This window comes from Contarinia nasturtii, unplaced genomic scaffold, assembly GCF_009176525.2.
Source record: "Contarinia nasturtii isolate CC-2019 unplaced genomic scaffold, AAFC_CNas_1.1 Cnas_scaffold_129, whole genome shotgun sequence".
Taxonomy (NCBI): domain Eukaryota; kingdom Metazoa; phylum Arthropoda; class Insecta; order Diptera; family Cecidomyiidae; genus Contarinia; species Contarinia nasturtii.
The window spans coordinates 995,757-1,017,748 of record NW_022197486.1 but is presented as its reverse complement, the minus strand read 5'-3'; the positions used below and the strand labels follow the sequence as shown (position 1 = coordinate 1,017,748).

Here is a 21,992-nt window from a genome sequence, read left to right as displayed (position 1 = left end):
ATCAAGCGGCGAAACACCATAAAAACATCAAATTTAATTCATTTAAAAATTACTGGAATAATTTTAGTTCCATAAATTTCCGCTGGTCACAAGTGTCAACCGATTTGACAAACAACAAATGACACATGTGTTTACACATGTGTTTGTACGTTTTGCGATCGAAACATCATTATTAGTTTACTGAAATAATATTTTAGTTTTTTTTTCTTTTTTTTTAAAAATGCCGCAAAAAGACTATATAAAAAATAAAAAATCATTACCAAAATTAAAAAATAATGAAAAATTGGATAATCTTTTGGAAGAGAACGTTGAAGAATTACCCAAAATGGATCCACCAGAAACATATTCGTTGTATGTTCGAGGAGCTGCATGGATAAAGGATCGTGATAATGCTGCAAATCGATTGAAAGAAATTTGCTCTAAAATCCAAGACGTTCGCCATCCTCGACAAAAAAGTGCTGATTACTGTTTCATTGATTTTGCATCGGCTAGTGAACGCGATCAATCCTATGAGCAATTAAAAACAAATACCGAAATAACTGTGAAACCGGTCATCAAAGATGTGCCCAAATTGCTTGAAAAACGAAAGCACAAAGTTGCCGAAAAACGTGAAGCGAAAATTGAAACACGAAAATTGCTGGCAAAAATCAAAAAGAATGAAAAGAAACATGAAAATATTAGAGAAAAAACGAATCAAATCATCATTGCGAATTTGCCGAAGCAAACGACTAACGCTGAGCTGAAACAACAGTTCACAAATGCGGTGAAAATAAATTTGAATTCGAAAAAGAAAGCAAAACAATTTTCATCAGCCATTCTAACCTTTGCAAGTCCAAGAGACGCATACACGGCTTCAAAACAATCGGTTTCTTTACACGGACAGACATTGAACGTTTTACTGAATACCGGAGACTCGGTAAAGAGAATACACAAACGTAAACCAACAAAAATACAGCAAGAGCGCAAGGAAGAGGAAGAGCCACAACAAAAACTTGTCAAAACGGAGAAGAAATGAAATGCAGAACATATTTTTGAATGTATTTTCATATTTTTTTAGTTCATGCAATAAACAGGCCTGTATTTGGACCCAATTATTCTTTTTTTAATTTTATTCCTTTTTTTTATTCATTCGCACATTTAAAGTGTAATTTAGCAAAGCTTGTAGACATATTTCATATTTAGCAATTCTTTTTTGGTAACACTTCTATTTTTTTTGCTTTGATCGGCAAATGAATCAGCTTATAAATTGTACCATTCAATTAATCAACAATCAAAAGGTATTTTTGTTCAAAAAAAAAACCAGTACGACATCACGACGGAGGTACATGCCACTGAGGTACATTATGGAATCGCTATGAGGTGCATATGTAACTTGCTTTGATAATTGTCGATAGGTGAATTGAAAAGATAATAGAATCACACAGTGGGCTGTGATATCTTCAAAAAATTCATCCATGGGTTTCATTTATCACTTAATTCGTGTGAGTGATTTCACTTTTGTTTCAAATGCAATGCTTTCGCTGGGACATTTAAACAAACATTTTAATTATAGAAAAATGCCTATGGTCAAGATTGGGTCCTCAAAATATGCTTTTGTTTGCTTTCAACAAAGACTTTGTTACACGATAAATTATCTTTTACAAAACCAGCTTTACTTTTTTTTCACGTTCGATGAGAATGTCGTTCTGAATCATGGTCTTGAAATAAAAAAAAGAAACATTCATTACACATGTTGCCGGTTTGTCCCTGCGTGAATAATTTAATCAGAACTTGTATCTTATCGTTTTCGTGAGTAAAAAATGAATTTTCAAACATTCTCAATGCAATCAATCACTCCACAGTTGAGTCGGCGTTGAAATTATCTGATTACCCATATGTCTTCAAAGATTCGTGAAATATTCTTGTAAAATGTGTCAATCAAACCAAATGCATCCAATATAAAGCATTCGAAACACAACCACAAAAAAAATACTAGATAATTTCTCACAAAAGTCATGTAGATTTGCCTGAAGTCAATGTCTAAAAATCAACGTGACGGCTGTCAGATTGATTCTTCTATAATATTATTTTTTTTTGCTAAATAATCTATCTTTTCGTTCTATTGTTACTGAACTAAAAATTAAATCTCATCGATACAAATACGATGTATATCTGTTTTAAATATTCATTTTCGCGAAAAACAATCAAATTTAAGAAAACATCATTAAAATCGAATTATTCGAAATGAATAAATGCATTTATATGTATACTACCACAGAGTAACGGAGTAGACATTGCAATTTTTCAACGAATTGATTGAAAACTCGCACATATCAGTTTGTTTGTGTGAAAATATATGCTGGCAGTCAAAGCAATCATGTAAATTGATATTTGGTTAAGTCTATTTATAGTAAGCTTTTAAATTCTGGATTTTCTCTGTCTTTCATGTTCGTATCGACAATAATTTGTTCGATTTCATTTCATAAATGAAATCATTTTCGTCAACAATTTTACCAGTTTTAACATTCGGTTGCACTTCAACTTCCCTTGGCTGTGTGATCAGCGTAATCACCGTACGAAACATATTTTTGGTACGAGGAATACATTGCTTATGTAAATGAGACAAACAAAACAAAATATATACTATAATTTGCGGTGCAGGGTATTTTTTTTTTTTTTTTTGAATTTTATTCCATTCCGATAGAGTCATTCTAGTCGGTCAATTTTTATATTTTTTTCTCGTTCAGATTTCTTCGGGGCCCACTGCTTCGTGCAGTGTCGATGTCTATTTATACGGCTCTTTGCATATTTCTTGAAACATTGTTACTTTTGCGACCACGTACCGTGCAAAATTTATGATTATATTGCACACAACAAGCACACTCGGATACAGTTTTTTTTTCGTCTATTTTTCATATTACATTATTTGCTTTTGAATTTCGCTATCATCTGTGGCTTAAATCTGGCCACTGCACGCTCATTTTATTAAGTCTATATATTTCTGGGCTATTTAGCACACAAAGTGTCATGTTTGGACCAGGTGACAAAGTACAAATAAATTATAATTGTTTCTTCAGTCTATTTCATGTTTGGCAGTTTTATTTTTCGTCGGACGCTCATAATGTGTATACGTTCACTGTTCATGAATTCTGAAATAAAAGCACAAAATGAAATGATTTCGAAAAAAAGGAAATTCAAGGCTTATGTGAATAGCAGTTTCTAACAATTAAAATGATCAAATTGTAAGCAAGTAGATTGTACGCTATAAACAATGTTTTGCATTTTGTTTTACACATTTTTCAAAGTTAAACCTTTTATGATAATGAATTTATTAAAAATCTTAAGTAAAAGTGTCGGAATTTTGATCTCACTCAGATCAAAAGAGATAACCTGAGGCAAGAAATTTTCGTAAAAAAACACAGCAAATCAAAGAAATATCATCAAAATTCTTTAAGAAGATATACACAATTGTGTATGAAAATTATCAAACATTTCGTCATTTTAATTGACATGAGTCAATGGTTTTGTCCAAGAACAATACGCACAATACAAAGTTGGGGAGAAATTATAAATGGTGTCAATATTTCATTCATTGATCGACTAACCCTTAAAAAAAATAATAAGCATAATTAGTTAAGTGAATGAAACTGATTTTAAGTATGATTATTGTTGTAACCAAATCAATGTCTGTACTCAAGACCAGAAATCAGTAGAATATGCACATTGTTGGTTCGATGCGATGAGGCGATAAGCCTTAGGACAATTTTTGTTTTTGTCTTTTTAAACTTGGCCATGAAATGAACTATGAACTCTGCTTTAATTTCATTACAACTTAAAAGAAGAGAAAAAAAAACAATTTAATGGCATTCATTCAAACACACCACGTTCTCCATTCCGTCCGATCACAATTGGCTTTATTTATTTTGTCATTAAACTTAGCGCCAGACAAATCGTTTCAATATAACATAGTCAATGTTGCATGGTTCCAGAAAGCTACAATTGTATAAAATTATAACCAGTCCGTTTGGAATTATAAACCGATTAATTGAAAACCAGATTCATAGCAATTGATTCAAATCGCTCACTTCGCAAACTCCGCAAATATGATTTATCGAAGAAAAAAAAACGATATCTATGCACAACGTGTCACTTTAATTTTATGTTTCGGTTGCAATCCACCGATATGTAGATTGTGTAGATGACGATGTTTTATTTTCAGATGCATACGCCCATATTTTGCTTTTTATTGTTGTTCATTTCCAAGTGTCACACCAACGAAAATGCAATTATTATATCATTAATGAATTCTGTGGATGGCAAGTGCGAAGTTAATGCATATCGTCAAGAAAATTCAAGTTGACAAAGAAGAAGAGGAAAATGCATTATATGCAATGTGCAGTAAACAACTTCGTGTTGATATTGTAGCTGTTTAATTTCATACGACGCAAGCGGCGACATGCCGCGTCATTTCGGAACTTCTTTACAATTTGTAAATATTTATAGTTCAAGTGCTTGGTGCACTCAAATGGCATGTGCGGATAATTCCGCTGGAATCGGTAATGCACATGCGAATTCGACTGAAATGTAGAAGACACTCAAAATGCGGATATTATAATGTATCGATAAATGATTCATTATTTCAGATCACACTGTGCACTACTAAAATATCTACGCGACCATAAAGTGACTCAGAATCAGCGTGCTTTGCGTAAAAGCCTTGGAAAATTTGATTGGATAATCGAATACAAGGTTGTTCAATGTCGCCGCATTCATTGCTTCAACAAAAAAATATCATCGGAAAATAGCGACGGTTATAATAATAGTCAAAACATATGGCGACATATTTCACGTCTCTGGAAGTTATTACAACTTTCACACACGCCAACCGTTCCGACGATCTATTGCTAATTGCACAATTGGCGTCCATATACTTTCGATTGTTTTGTGTCGGTATTTTTTTTTAATTTGATTTTGTAAGCCGTTTGGTCAATATGAGTTACCATGCAACCAAAATGCATAATATAGAATTCACATAGCATCGCCGTCAATTTATAATTAAAATCAAATAATGAAACAAAAAAAATGAACGTCGATTCACGGTCGCATTTTTGCGGCTGACTTCGTATTACCGCGTCATTTCGTATTGGCACTTCATGGAATCTGCATTGATGCAATAATATCAATGAATTTGGAAGGCTTTAAAATGAATAAACAATTGAGAAAACCCGATTACCACTTTGAGTATGAGTATACGAATCAGTATCACCGCAACGCTTTTCTAAAGTTCGTCATGATAAAATCAGACCAAATATTTCAAAGAAGACTTTTTTCATCACAATGAACTTGTCTTTCGTTGAATTTCAAAATATTGGAAATGAGAATCAATATTTTATGGGAATGATTCACAATATTTCAACATATTTTGAGTGTCATTCAACTCCGAATTGAATCATACGCGCTATTTAGTAGTTTCAACCAAACTACAGCTGACTAAGCAGATATTGACACCATCAAAAAAACTCCCAACCCCATCAAATTATTTTGAACTTGAAATAAACGGTTGAACAGAAGTCAATTGACAGTGTTCGTCACACGTAACGAATGTTGCGGTTGCACTACGGATTCTATGTTCGCAATGTGATGACGCAAAATATGGATGGATGATTTTCCTTGGCTCAAAACCAAAACATCATACGAGTACTATTAAAATGATTCACAGAAAAGTAATTTGTTTGATTTGTTTTGATTTTGACCAAATTGCGGTTTTGAATAAAAATTACGATAAAAATAAAGAAGAAAAAGAAACATTGTAAAGCTGAAGCTCACCGCACGATGCCTTTGAATAAAAAAAAAAAACAGAAGATCCAAACTACTCATTAATTTGAAGAAAGCCGAAGAGTTTGAATAGAAAAACCAAAAACAGACAATTTGTAGAAGAAAAAAATTATGAGATTATGAAAAATAAACATCCGATTTATGAATTTTGGTTCCATAAATGTCATTATTTTTTAAAATAATAAACCGAGTTTATATCATACACGAAGAGACTAATTAAAAAAATTTGTTGAATAATTAAAATTGTGGCGATTTAGTATCAAGGGAGCAAGATATGATGCAATTAACTAAACTAAAAACACACAGCACAGTAAAGTGAAAGGAAATTCCGCTAATAGTGGCCGATTTTTTACATATGATTAAGTCATTTGATTAGTAATAAAAAAGTCTGTTTTGCATACGGAAAATCGTCTCATGATGTTTTTTCTACATTAGTTCGCGCCACAAATATATATATATGCACATTTTTTTATTGTTATTTCGTATTTACATGATTGAAATTAAGATTTTTTATCATTATCATCACTTGAGCTTCGGCGATTATCAAATGAATAAATGAGTTCTAAGAGTATTGTAATATATTGCTTTGTCACTACATAATATTGGATAATTATCATTGCCACCTTTGTTATAAAGATGTAAGTAAAAATATTGCCAAATGTCTAATGACAAATTATTCGAATGCTTCAGATATATTTTTCAAAATATGTTCTCCAAAAAATCATTCCGGTATTGGAAGAAAAATAAGAAATAGATTCGTTTAACTTAAGACCTATTCCAACTGCAGTGAGGATGGCAAAATGTTATGAAATTTATTGAAATATGAAGTTAGACGAACTCAATGTAAATAGAGTGTCTACAATACAGTATGAAAAAAAATGGCAACAAAAAACCAATGCGACGTAATGAAATGAAACACAAGCCAAACTGAACGGTAGGTCAAAAGCACGAATTCGTGCTCAGCTAACAAAACCGAATGTGAAACGAAATAACGAAAATAATTGTTATTGTGCTAATTAAAGTAGACAATCGAATTTATTATGTAAAATATTCACAACACTAGCCAAAATGTTCGGTTCCTGGTTTATTAAAGTGCATACTTGATTCGAGTTTGGCGACAGAATGGTGCGAAAGAGACGAAATTCATAGTTTCAGTGTCACACTTCATGAATCAAAAATTGCTTTCTGATCTCAGTGAATTTAATTGATTGAATTTGAACTCTTGTAGTATATAAAAAAATACCAAAAAGACACGCACACACACACACACAATTGATTAAGGTCATATTCAAAGTACATTAGATTGCTTTTGTTCATGTTCATGATAAAAAAAAAAATTATTTTAAGTATATTTCTTTCGGACCAAAAATCAATACCAATCGATTTATCCGCATTCATTCAGAGTGTTGGTTCATTTATGAACTTGAGTGTCGTTGAATTATGAAAACTATTTTATTCTAATAGTTTAATTTTTACATATTTTTACAACCGCATATTAAATATCGGAATGTGAAATTGAGGAAATGTTACAATTTGATTTTTAACTTTTCAGTTCTGTAAAAAGTGAATCAAATGTCGAATGATCAGCCATCATCAATGCGTTAAGAACATTTTGTCTGCATTTAAATGAAGTGACATTGCAATTATTTAAAAATTCTTTACCAATGAAGTACGTAAAAAGCATCCCACATGAAATTGCAAGCACATCGTAAAAAGGATGACCTAAATTGTTTGCAAGAATGATCATAAATTTGCGTTTAAATTTCCTGCATATGTAATGGATTTTTTTTGTATCCACTTATTGTTTGTGATGAAACAAATCGTTTTGTGATCGGAGGCTGTTGAACTACAAAATCCTTCGTCATTTCGAATGAACGTTATGGTTTTTCTTATATGTTATTGTCGTTTCAAAAGTGACTTCTTTTCATGTACCAATATTAAAAAAAAAAAAAAAAAAAAAAAAACAAGATACAGACCAAGTAAGACACTTTAATACTGATCAACAATAATAATATATCTTCAGAAAACATCCATGTTGAAAGATTAGATACTGTTTAACAACGCTGTTAAAATCGGTTGGCCATCAATAAAAAATAGATTGGAATGAAAATCGATTTGTGACGATTTTACCGCAAGAATATTAAATGCGTTTAAATTAATCTTGATACATAATCCAAGCTTCAATTTCATGCGCACATATTATTCAAGCCGCCACGAGTTTCAGACAAATATAAAAATCAAGCCGGGAAACATTCTTTTTTTCCAAGTAAATAAAGATTTCTAAAAGAGTATCTTTGATTAATTGTCCACCCCATGTTACAAGAGTAGACATATCATGAACATGAAGGCAGCCACACATCGAATTCAATCGAATTAAAATGAATACGTATAAAAATAGTAATCAATTGAATTAAATTGTACTGCATTTCCAAAATGTTAATCCGAATAACAAAATATGCGACCAGTTTTAACATGAACATTTGCAATATTCATCACACCGGCGAAAAAGAAGCAAGATGTAAAATATATCAAGCCAGATTTAATAAATGGTAATGATATTGAAGAAAAAAAAATGTAATATACAGTGAAAAAGGCCCCGATTGACCAATGCAGGTAACAAAAGAGCAGCGATCAATTGCTGTCGTAAGGTAGACCAATTTTTTGTTTCACAAGGTCACATGGTAATAAAGAGGATATGCGATTGCCGATACATTACTATAACGTTAATGTGCAATGACGCACAGCTTCCCTTCCCCGTGTGTATGTTTTTATATATGGACAACAATACACGTCTAGTTGATTGTTTACCATCAAACTGCTTCTTTCCTGCGTCTTATTCCTTACGCTCGAATTAATTCACACGAAATAAATTTGGTAGATAAAAATGTACAAATGCTTCAGGTTCTTGTTGGAACATCAGAAAAATTGCCACAAGAATGTTGTGAATTTATCAAAATGGTTTAAATCAACTACATTAACCTTACATATGCACAATAAATTTTATGTAAGCAATATAGATATATTTGTTATTTGATGCAAGGGCGCATTTTCATCATTAATATTCATGCGATAACTAGAGCAAAGCGATGTGATAACAAAAAGAGAAATGTAGCGAGTCACACAAGTACGATGTTATTTCAGACATTTATTGAAAGACAACAATATCCACACACATGCTGTTCCGTTTTCATATTGGTATTCGTTTAAATTATGAAGACATCGGCCAAGGCGTATGTATCTCTTTTGTTCAAATGAATAATGAATATAAATTGGTATGCCTTACAATGGTTATGCAAACGAATGAGAACAATTCCAAGTTTAAACATATTGTTCCTTATCCAATCGAAATCTAAACATTTGTTCACTTACACCAGTAAATTATCACTTTTATTATTTGCACTCTATCATTGATAGGGACAACATACACTATTCTGTTTCATGTTCTTGCTGGCGATTTGATGAAATTCCATTTATTGTTATAATGATCTATATCAATTTGCCAAAGAAGGTGAGAGCCAGTTAATTGGGTTGAAATCATTGCGGATTAAAATGGTATATATCAAGCTAAAATTAGCGTCTTCAGTAAATAATCCCTTCATAGCAGCCTTCATATACTGCTTATATATGTTGAACGCATTTTACCTAAGAGGTACATAAATTGTACACACCATTTATTATAGAATACAAGAAGTTTCATTTCCATTGAACAAAAAACAATAACGTTCATAACTATTTTTTTGCACTTGATTTTGGTCTATTGAAATTTTCTTACCTAGGGGAGAAGAAATGACAAATGTATCGACAATTCATGAATGGTATAGGTAATTAACCTTAAATGTGAAACGATTTCTATAAAAATTGTAATTTTATGTCATAAATGAGTTGATGATTGGGTATTTAGTAAAGTTCGCAACGGAGGCAATTTTTCAACTCCGAAGCCGACTGAAGCGGAGACTATTAAATCCGACGCCGACCGTTCTCCGACGGCCTCGGATCGGCTCAGATCGGTGGTCGGATGTTTTCGGTATTCGGACAAAATTTAATACAATATTTCGTACAAAATTGAGAAAAAAAATGACATTTAGTTAAAATGGGAATAAAAATAATGAAAAATTTATTCAATTTTTTGGATTTTCGTAAAAACAAATGTTCATTTTTGTGAGAACATCCAAGCATCCGAACAATATTTTGAAACCCGAACTCCAAAAAAAATCCGATGGCAAATTCATTCCGATGCCGGCCGTTCTCATTCGAGCATTTTCGAATCGGATCGGCGGTCGGTCGGCGTCGCAGCTCGGTCTATTTACTTTATGTAACAATTGAATTTCCATTATTTTCAAATTTTATAACGTCTAAAAAGATGTATATGTCAAGTGCAATTTTTCAGAGCAATAATTACAAATCCAGTTTCTAAGAAGAGGACCATTTAACCCCTGTTCCAAAGCCATAGGTGACACCAAAGACTTTGGGAAAATAACGATAGTCGTAGGTGGATCTCGAAAAAAAAACGGTCCGGAAAAAGTCAATTATGAAAATTTAAGGGGCTTCCACTCTCAGATGTTATTTCTGGGGGAAGATCGTTCGCCGGAGGGAAGTTAACCATCAGAAACAAACATTATATTGAAATATTTTCAGCCAGATGAATCAGCTCAGCCAGATATCGTCAGCAGCTGAAATGGAGTAAAAACAATAAAAGTGGCAATGGAAGTGTAATTATAACCATCACTCTTGGCTGAGATGATTCATCTGGCTGAAAATATCTCAATATAATGTCTGATCAGAAACTATATTCAAAGTAAACAATGAGATTTTTCAGTAATCCGTCAAAGGTACAATGTCATTTTAAAATCAAATGTCTCACATTAAAATCTCAATTTGAAAAATCAAATTTTTAATGTTGCTACATTCAATTTTAAAGTTCTGAAAAATTGTCCGACAATATTGCAATAATGTCAGAATCAGTTACAATGTTACCAATTTAATCACAATATGTTGTCATTTCATGAGTTTCTCAGTGTTTGAATGCGCGCTTTTTGTTACAATTTGTGCTATTATCAACAGGCAAATGCAACATAAAAATTGAAGATCGTAAATAATTTATATGTAGATAAATTGTGGAATTTGCAAATGAAAAACATTCCATCGTCACCATCCATAAATCATTTTTAATTTATCTCCGTTTGTTATGGCTGTTACTGTGTGGCAGTACATTTAAATTTAATTAAAGTAAAAACTATATATATATATATATATATATATATATATATATCATCACGTGTATGCTCTCGCTAATTGATTGCATACTGATACTTTCGCTCTTCCTCTCGTTTCTTCTTCGTCGACCATTGTTAGTGTCGAAAATGGGAAATAACAATTGAAATAAGTGCAAATGTGGACATGCTCTTGTGATATATTATTTGTAATGTGATACAAAACATAAGTTATCGTATATACGTATACGAATCCATTTCTTTATTTCGGTGTAATGCAATATAAACCGATGTATTTCAAAAGTATGCATTTTAATCAAATAAAATGATATGAAAAAAAGAAGAAAAAAAACATACATGTTCTTAGAGTTCAGTAGATTTTAAAATGTTGTGACATTTCATATAAATCTTTCGTTTGAAAATAATTTAACACCAAGACTATTTAACAAAAAAAAGAGAATAATTTATAACATTAAACGAAATAAATACGTGCACCGTCAAAGTCAAAAGCTTCTACAAATATTTCGGAATATTGGCCGGTAACGATAGAGATTACACGACAAATTGAAACGGTGTGAGAAGACTAAAATGTTTATTGCATTAATTGTTTAGCTTGAACGTTGAGCCACAATAATGCATTATTGTAAGGCATGAAGTCAAACACACACACACACACACACACACAAACAAATAGGATGTAATGAACGCAGACGCCGGAAAGCCGTGTGTGCTCTAAAAATGGTCAGGCAACAATATAAAAGAATCCGATCCTGTGCTAATTATAATTGCTTGTTGATATAACCAACTCAACGCAAACAAATAGAAGATATAACTAGATCCATTTTTACATGGTAGATATTAATTAAAGAAATGAATGGAAGTAGTGCAGAAGTCTCTCATACACGAAGCACGTACATCGATATGAATGTATGCAAAATGAATAAGAAAAATATATAGATGATCAACTTTGGCATGAAGTCACCTCTTTTTTTCCTCGAATAGTTGAAATAATCACCAATGTAGTTACAAAGTATTTTTTTTTCCATGGCAATATTCGTATTCATTGTGTACGGTTTGTGTAATGAAATAAAAATACCGATCACACCAAAATCATAGAACACACGTGGTTTCTTCAACATGGAATGGCTTTTTAATGGCCAATGTACAGGCGTTCGATCAATTTTCAGTGAACAGCAATCGGTATTCGCTGGAGAAGATTTATAACGACCAGTGTCAATATTGTTCTCTCTCCATGCGCTTTTATCTACTTTCTGTGTGCGTCTTTTTTTTTATAGCGAATCTGTGTCCAGGTAGTTAGGGAGCATACATGTATACACCCACTGCATGTCGTTTTTATATTCTAAAGTACATGATCCGTCGTCAGTGATATTCGCTTATGTGGTGAAAATATTTTTTGTCTGGCAGTATTCAGTCGTTTGCATGTTTAATCAAATAAATAGGTGTAGTTCCACCGAAACCATCAGCCACATTGAAAATTATTAAACAATTCGTGCATTCGGGCTACAATGAGAAACAATAATAACAATAACCAAATAAAAATTATGATTGGGCGCGTGACATAAATTAAATAGACTTGCCACACTGTGAACAGCTGCTGTTGTTCAGCATTTTGACTTCTGAGAGCTGATACGGAATTCTTTTTTCTTCGGTGCACTTTGGTGTCACTGTTTGCACTATAAATACTTACGCACAGCATATACACAATGTACGAACTTCATATGAACGCGTTATATTAATTATTTATGTTTCAATCTGACAATTTTGCATTGAACCATTTAGATATGAATGAAACAGCATTCCAGATATAATAAAGATTAGAAGAGATTATTATTTGGTTAAATTACTTTTAATCGCGAACAATTTATTGGAACACCATCATCATATGACCGTTTGGCCAATTCACACGATTATTCTATGAGCGGTTGAATCGGCCGCCTGCCATAAATTGACACAAATTACCCTGCAAACCTAAAGAAGCGGCACATGATTTTATGCGTACACCATAAATTTATCGCACCGCCAGCTTCTGCTATATGAATATTCCGACTAAAACACGATCCGCACGATCCTAATGTGGAAATTTTTTTGTACCAAGAGGCAACCCAATGATCATGTGTGCTTTAGCATCTACCATTTTTATTTGTTTTCAATGTCCTTTACACCGTCGGCTGTGAGCCGCATCCACTTGCTCAATGCGTTCGCATTTCATTTCGGTCAATTCTTAAGTTTAGGTCTAAATAGAATTTGGCGCCATATAAATCAGAAGATATTCTATTCGTGTTTGCTTTTATTTATGTGTGAGTTTGAGAACTCACTGTGACTTGATTTTTCACTTTTCATTGCATTAAAATACATTTTCAGCTATAGAAATCTTCTTCTGTGTTGTTGTTTGTTTGTTTGTTGTTGTTTTTTTCCGTCGGATAAAATTTTCTTATTCCTGTATGACAATCTGTGTTGAAAAATGAATTTAAAAACTTAGCTGACCGTCAGATGTCACAAATGTACTTGACCATGGTGGAATTGTTCAAATTTCCTTTGTCATTAGAATCGAGAATGCGGCAATTACAATGGCCATTCAAAGTGATCATCAATGATTTCAAAGCAATTTCCGATTCATTTTGACACGCATTCAGTCGGCGACAAGACAAAGCACATTACGTCTACATATAATACAATCAATGCATTTATTGCAATAGTTCGTGTGTCTTGGTTGCACTCGTGCCGACAATCATGTCCATTTTGTCTTTCGGCACTTTTTTATTTGCGCCACTGCGTAAACACAATTCGTAATTTGTACTTGTTTTTGTAAATGTTATGAACACATAAACCAAAACAACTGTATTCAGTATCAAACTGATCAGACCCGGGATCATTCCATAGAACGAAAAGGAATTTATGAAAAGTCGTAAATTGTTTAATATTTTGTGGGTTTAAAACACATTGTTTGATGTATCCAATAAATTAATCTATTTACGGTTGTTTTCAATCATTTTCATATTTTGTAGATCCCAAATGAACTTATTATATTATTTATAAACTCTTATGATACCACTGATGTCCCAACTCAATCGACCAAACGATAATTGAAACGTAATAATTGCTTTTTGTATTTGTATTGTACAATTACATTTTGAGGCGACCAAACTAAATCAAAAAATATCCTTAAACTTTTTTAACATTTACAAATTTCAAATTCTATCTGAAGAGAACGAAAGCTCGTATCAATTTTATTTGTTTCGTGCTAAACCGTTTGGGGTGTGTTGGGAAATATTTTTTTTGTAATTTTCGTAATTATCAATTTCATATTGTTCTTCCCAATAAACAATTGTTGGGGCAAATTCATCCATTATCGGGCATATGTTGACGGTCAATTTTGTGGCCGGATTTGTGTGTAGTTTCAGTCATTTTCAACGTCACCCGTTCAAAATATTTACATATAAATAAATGAATAAAAAAATTCGTACGTAATACTTTATTACGTAAATTTTAATTACGTAATTAAAAGTGAGGTTATGTTACGCATATTTATTTCTGATTTAATAATCAGCGAATAATCACCGCACAAATCCCAGCAAAATTAAAAAGAAAATTAATTTCCGCTAAAAAACATTAAAAACAAATTTTATTTTTATTTTTTATTTACAAAAAGTATACTTTTTAGAGTTTTTTGTATGAATAATTCAGTCGATAAGACAGTTTGACATTAGCGATTGACGAAATTTTTATTTACGCGTATTTACCGGTATTTACATTCATTTCCAGTATTGACAAGTATTTACACGTATTTACACGTATTTACACGTATTGACATTTATTTTGTGTATTGAATCGTATTTTTTTAGCTTTTTGGCTTGTTCTTTCCCTCTAGACCTAGGTAGCATATTACTGTACCATCGTAGCATTTATGGAAAAAATGCTCTGTTAACGCTTCCGAATATTCAGACTTGAATACCGAAGGCGCTGACAGTTTTATCGATCGCAACTCTTCATTGTCGTTCAATTTTGCGTTGTTTTCTTAAAGGCTGAATTTATTTTTGCACGTCTCTTCTTCATTGTAATGAAAATTAAATCTGTTCAGAAAAAAAAACACGAAAAAAATTGTCAAATTCGTGACACACAGTCCATTGATCACTTCAAAAAAAAAATCAAGAAAAATGGTTCGTTTTTGAGTACTTACCAACAACACTGTCACATTCACTGCAAAATGACAAAAAGCGCGTTCGAAAATGTTGTATTCACGATGCAATGGTCGGCAATTGGAACACAAGGCTAGCGAGAGAGATTAAATAATTGCATAAATTTAATTAAAACACTTTTTCATTTGAAATTACTGCTGTGAAATTCTTTACTAAACTGTGGAATCACCTCAAAAATGCACCCGAATTTATAGGGAATTATTGTTGAATCGACAAAAGTAAACGTTTATTAAAAATGACCGATGATCAAAATCGAAATGTAAATCACCGTATGAAAATATTATTTGTAAAATAGCATAAAAGCACTCGTGGTTTGAAGCACAATTTTGAAAATGAACAGAAACTGTTTTTCAAACGTTTTGATATGAAAATGAGATTTTATTTGTGTTGTCGAAGAAAACGATTTATTTAGTCACTTTCATTTCACCATCAGAATATGGTATATATTGTGTTCTGATTTACAAAACAACTCCTTCTGAAATGTTACGATTGAAACTAATCAACACAATGCACCGTACACATTTGAAGTAACAAGCAAAATGAACGTCGGCGAGAAATGTCACATTATAAACAAAGAGAGATGTGTGATTTTCGGTTGAAATTTGAATTTTGCTAACACAAGCAAATTAAGAAAAATCTGAGTGAATACACAGAGTGATACATAATGTATATGTAGACAGAAATGCATATGAATAGAAATGCATATGAATAATCAATACGTTGTATCAAATGCTGTTATTGCTTACGAAGCATACTGTTAATCAACGAACACACATAGCTATCACACGGAGTCTGTCGAAACGTTTTATGAAAACACAATCGAAAAGAGAAATGTTTATGTATGCGATGCGATTATTGTTTATAAAAATGCTGTAAACTTCAACTCCGACATCAAGTCTCACACCAGTAAATAAAACAAATGGAAATATTCTATTGAAATATATTACTTTTTTGCATACAATTTTCTTTCAAAAATTACCACTAAACTGGGCCAAAACATTACATTTTCCAACGTTAAAATGAATAAAAAAACATTACATATTGTTCTATTTTTGCCGCGGCAAAATTATTCCGATCTTGACGTTCATTGGCGTTGTTAAATGTAATCTGAAACATAAATCACTCGCAAATGTTATATTTATTTCCGCTAATTTTTGGTTATTAAAATGGTTGACTGTTAATATGAAACGATGCACATGTTTGTTAAAGACTCACAAACAATGAATTATGTTGAACGATTTCGAATCATTAATATTGCACGCGATGGTCATTTGCATGAGTCAAATGTGGATGAAATAGCGATTTAAAATTGAAAATACGGTGCCACACTTGAACAAGGAAAGTTGGCATTGATTGAATGAGTTCTTTTTAGATGGTTTGCATCTTATCGCGTCAAATCACTGTCTGGCCAATGGCCATGTTGAATGATCTTCTGAGTGCGTCAAGTCATATGATCCAATTGGTCAGATAATTGAAAATGCAATTCTATGTGAGAAATAATAAATGATCATAGAACTAAAACTGGTCGTAATTACTGAGTTTGCCTAGACGCTACGCGTAATTGTTCGAAGATTGATGTTTAGGTAATTAACCGTCTTAATTCAGTTTCACAATCGATTTATCAAGATGACTTTTATTTGCCGCTCCGAAAAAAACGAACACATCGGTAATTAATTTGCAATTATTATTAAATCCTTTTTTAATTTCTGCAACAGTATTATACATTTAAGTCAAAATGTTCAACTTTTTTCCTAATTGAATCAGGTTTTTTTTTCTGTACAAATCAATCGATTTCTGCGATATTCTTTAAAAATTCAATTTAAATCATAATTGAAGTTAAAATAATCAGTCTTGACCTTTTAACAATGTTTATCTGGTCGATTGTTAAATCATTTGTTTTTTTTTTTGAGAATATTTTCTTCATTGAATATAATGATACCCTCACATAAATTAAAAAATCTAACACCATGAGAGAAACAATCATTTAACGTTAAAAAATGACAAATATTAACAATAATAATGATGATATTTGCTCAGTTGAACACATATATAACTCTTATTGAAAAACTCTTTTATTCAAAAAGAAGACCCAAGATGTTTGAAGTCATAGGTGATGACGAGGGTTCCTAGGGGTCGGATGACCCCCCTAAAATATTTTTAAGAACCCTCAACAATTTTGGAAATGAGGACCCTTTTTTTTGCTCTTCACTTTTTTTGGCCGAGAAAATTCTTCCGATTTGCTAGGGACTTTCGCCTCAAAAAGTGACTTCAAAAAAAAAAATTATTTTATCCTCATTTCGTACAAATTGTTGACATCGTCAGGGACCCCCCATGGATTTTTCCAGGAACCCCCTACAGACGTTTGCCATCACCCCCCCCCTAAAAATTTTTACGTCATCATCTATGGTTTGAAGTACAATTTGAGTGCTGTGCCTCCGCACTGTTGCTACTGTTGTCTGCAAACATAAATATTGCATGGTCGGTTTCATGTGTCTTTTTGCATGGTTTCGTTTTTTGTCACAATATTTAAGATAAGACTGAATACGGCCGGTGTGTATACACATTTGCGCTACCTAGATGGCTTGATTCGATAAAGTGGCGTATCTTCCGATGTCCTTGGCAAATGCTCTACATACTTTTTAGCAGAAAAATTATTTTCCTCATTTATTCATAGCAAAAGAACAACAGCAACACACAATCATGCATATACACACATGTTAATGACGCTATAAACACTTTACACAAAGGAAACTAAATTAATTGAACAGTGGCCATGGGCAGAGCTGCAGTTTTTGAATTTTTTTTTTTCGATCGTTGTTGTGTTCATGTAAAGACAATTTAATTTGAAAATTCCAAGTTGAAACATTGTGTCATAAATATTGGAAATAGTCTACAGAATCAACATGCAATGGTTGCATTACAAAATAGAAAATTTGGAGAATTTAGGTTCATTACTTTTTTAAAAACAATGCCATGTCACTAGTCACCAGGATATGTGCATATTGTGTACACTGTACACAATAAACACAATATTTAACACGCAGAGAACGAATTACTTCCGAAGTTAGCGACTGTAACTATGAAATTATTTCGAACTACTTACAACAGCTCCACATGCACGTTTTATTTTATTTGCATCGATTTTCGTTTCAAGAACGCAATGATTGCAGTACAACAACGCATTAATTGTGATTACACACACGCAAAAATAGCTTAATGTTAACCCTATACATCTGATTGGGGAGTATTAATCGATTGCAACAAAATAGATAAAATTGAGTGGCATGTCAATGAAGGTTTGTACTTATTTACATGTGACTAAAATCACATGACTGCGGAAAAGCTTTAATTTAATAAGCTAAGACCATAGCTTCTGATTGGGGTCCAAGGAGTCAAAAAATTTCCTTGAAAATTGGATTTAAAAAAAAAAAATTTGGTTTTCACTTTTGTCAGAATGGGAAGGACATCAGGAAGGACCACGGAAATTTTATGGGATTTTTGATGTCGTTCTCTGCGTTATTGGGCGTAGATTTTAACCTTTATTGATAGAAATTAAATCGTAGTGAAGGATGGGACAATGAAAAAAGTTCGAACGACACCAATTACCCCACCAGATTTTTCATAACATTTTGAATCTCTAGATTTTTCAATATTACAAATTCAAATTAGATATCAGATTATTGGATTGTATACATATGAAATTGACACTGTTATCCAATAAAGATAACTCTCAATCTTCCGAATGTTAATAGTTCTTGATATTCTCCAAAATAAAATAAAAATTAATTAACTTCTTCTTTAAATCAATGGTATTTGATGAAATTGTAACAGTCTAATCATTGCATGAAAATCGAAAAATCTAAAATTGCAATAACATATGCATATTTGGGTCAAAAGTTATGGGTAGAACATATGCACTTGATCTCAACCAAATGTAACCTGCATGAAAGTAAAATGGCAATGGCTATGAGTATTTCACTTGCCATTGTGAAAGACAATGAGTTCTAGTCAAGCAATCAAAGAGCCAAGAGAACAATGAGAATAAAAAAAACAATGGCCAATGCGAAGAGTGTGCCGAAAGACGAGCTCGGTTATTTAAAAAAGCCAATAGTTTCAACAAAGTTTGGTATTCTTTAGCTTCTGTGTTCTGTGTGATGATGCACATCGTGCTTCTTCTAATTCACGTGAATAAAAAAAGTTCACAGAGTTGCCGTGCATAAATTTAATCAGCATTTATGTTTTCTTGGAAGCGCTTGTAATTACATAAATTTTTACGTTAAACAACAAACACCAAACGTCACATCTCTTTTCTTGTCCTGTATTTTTAAGCAACGAAAAAAAATTTAATAAAATAAGCGTATTTTACGCATGCTCAGCAGTTTTGCGAAGCACAAATCGTCTGCATATTGTTTAGTAGAACATGACACGGATTCAAATCGACACGATGCATGAGCTACTGTCGATTATTTGTTTCTTTCCCGCTCTCTCTCTATCCAATCTGTCTGGCTGTCTTCACATTGATAATCTCAGATGAAGATCACGTATGAAATGTAAATGGAGAGTAAAAAATATATTTGATCAAGCAGACAGATTGAGACAAAAGAATGAATGCTAAAACGTATCTATCAACGAAAAAATCTTTTATACAATTAACAAAAGTGTTAGTATGTAAAAGAGTTTGAAACGAACAGCTCATTTGTTGGCTTAAATATCAACGAGACTAATTCACAGCATTTCAAAGCTACCTGCAGCATCAATTTCTGTATTTTTATTTTTTTATTTTTCATCAAATAGTTGCTGATTTTGAAAATAATTGTGTTCAAATATTGTTTTCTTCCTGAAATCCGAATAAGTTTAAATTGAGGAATGCTAGCGTTATTTTTATATTTGATTTTTTTTTTCAACTATTATCACTGCGGCTTATTCGTATGCCACCTTTTTTTCTCATTGTAGATTTACCGGCAGTTGCGAGCATTTCAGCAATTTGCATAAGCGAACTATTTTAGATTATCGATAAAAAAAGAATACAACGAAATCCGCGAAGCGAAACTCCTACCGCTGAAAATGTGCATATGTTTTGTATTGAACAAATTTTGAATACACACGCACATACACTTAAACTGGTCAGCAACATCTAAGCTCACAAACCAGCCATATAATAGTAACATTTTAAATTTCGATTGAAAATATACACAACTGAATCTTTTATGCACCAATCTTCGGCTAGATAGAATAACAACAAAAAAAGAATTACTATCAATAAGAAGATAAAGATTGACTTGGTCATAAATATCGTACAAACCGTGACCATACTTACCTCGCATTCCCACTAAAATGGGTAACGTTTCCGTTGAATGTGTTTGTTTGCATTTTTGTGTTCCTGCTGATTTAAAACCATCTTTGTATCGATAAGTCGTTATTTGCTACTGACGATTTTGCTTGCTTTTTAGTCAAAAAGTACAACACACGATATAGACATATACAGATGGTGAGATAGACAAACTGATTAATAAATGCAACCAGATGAACCAAACATAACCCACGCATTGAACTATCCGCAACGCAACAAGAGAAAATCCATTTCTAAATTTATATACAATACAGCAAAACAATTTTCTCTCTAATCTTACGTCGATTTCCGAATTTCTTTATGATTGTTTACGTCTGGTTGCTTGTTTTTTTTTTTCATTTATTTTTCATTTTCTGACCACATACGTGCATTGTGTGGCATTTCAGTCGCTGAACACAAGAAAATTCACATCATTCATTTTCGTTAATGAAAAAAACAAAACCAGTCATTTGACCAACACCAACGCTGATGTGAACGAACAAAAGAAACTATATACACCAAAAATTAGTGACCTTCACCAAATTTTCAAGTTTCAGCTTTGTGTTTACAATCGTTTCATAATCCGGTGACATTTGTTCATTTGTGCTTTGCTTTGTTCAGACGTATCACATTATTATAACATCCATGCTTGGTGCTATGAATTGAGTCAGTTGTTGTGACTGTTCAATTATGCAGAAAAAAACATAGTGTTTTTCAGAATTTTTTTTTTTGAACAGAGTATTGATTAAATGCAAGCCGAGCCAAAGAACCAAAAAAAATCAATTAAAATATAATTAACATATTGAATTACATCTCTCAAAAATAGAAAAAATCTCGTTTAACTATGGAAAACCGGTATTTCCATTTTCAAATCTATTTTTAACATAATATTAAACATTAATTCGAACAGACTGAAAGCAGTTTTTTTTTACATTTTTACATGAAAATTGTATCATGTCGATTAAATGGGTAAGTTAAAGATATCGGCGTTCAAGATTGGTAGAACTTTAACGCAATCAATGTATCCAAAATATCTCTAAAAGTTTACCACATGGATTTTCAACGTGAGCTTATTTAAATATGCCAATAAAATAGAAGCAAATCAAATCGAAAATATCATATATATATATTTCAAGAACGTTTGTTTCTCTCACTTTTGTTGAAGTCTATTGAATTTTCACCGGGCCTGCGTAGATATGTTACATACACATATCATTTTGGTGAAAATCGAATATATTTTTCTTTGTTTTCGCTTATATTATCGATTAAGGCGAAGAATAGACATGGATGAATCAAACACAATTAATTGGTCTTCATTTTTATCTGTTGATAGATTATGATTCGAATTGCACAGTAAAATTGTGATTTTTTTTTCTTTCAAGAAAACAATGTGACACTGTATCTATGTGCCATGCCTCCAAT

At 32.1% G+C, this 21,992-nt stretch overlaps 1 protein-coding gene and 1 long non-coding RNA gene across 3 annotated transcripts; one reads left to right on the top strand and one right to left on the bottom strand.

Moving 5' to 3' along the window:
* The first annotated feature begins 137 nt into the window (after nucleotides 1-137).
* LOC116344005 lies at nucleotides 138-1,106 on the top strand. Its single transcript, XM_031772366.1, has one exon. It carries the CDS (start codon nucleotides 221-223, stop codon nucleotides 1,013-1,015), a length of 795 nt encoding a protein of 264 aa, XP_031628226.1. The 5' UTR covers nucleotides 138-220; the 3' UTR covers nucleotides 1,016-1,106.
* A 13,772-nt stretch (nucleotides 1,107-14,878) lies between these two features.
* Nucleotides 14,879-15,518, bottom strand: LOC116348380. Of its 2 annotated transcripts, none has more exons than XR_004201800.1 (3): nucleotides 15,411-15,518; nucleotides 15,223-15,314; nucleotides 14,879-15,115 (listed from the first exon to the last, which is right to left on the bottom strand). It is a non-coding gene; the product is annotated as an uncharacterized LOC116348380 (long non-coding RNA). The 2 variants fall into 2 exon arrangements; XR_004201801.1 differs by having other exon boundaries at nucleotides 15,377-15,452.
* Nucleotides 15,519-21,992: the final 6,474 nt, after the last annotated feature.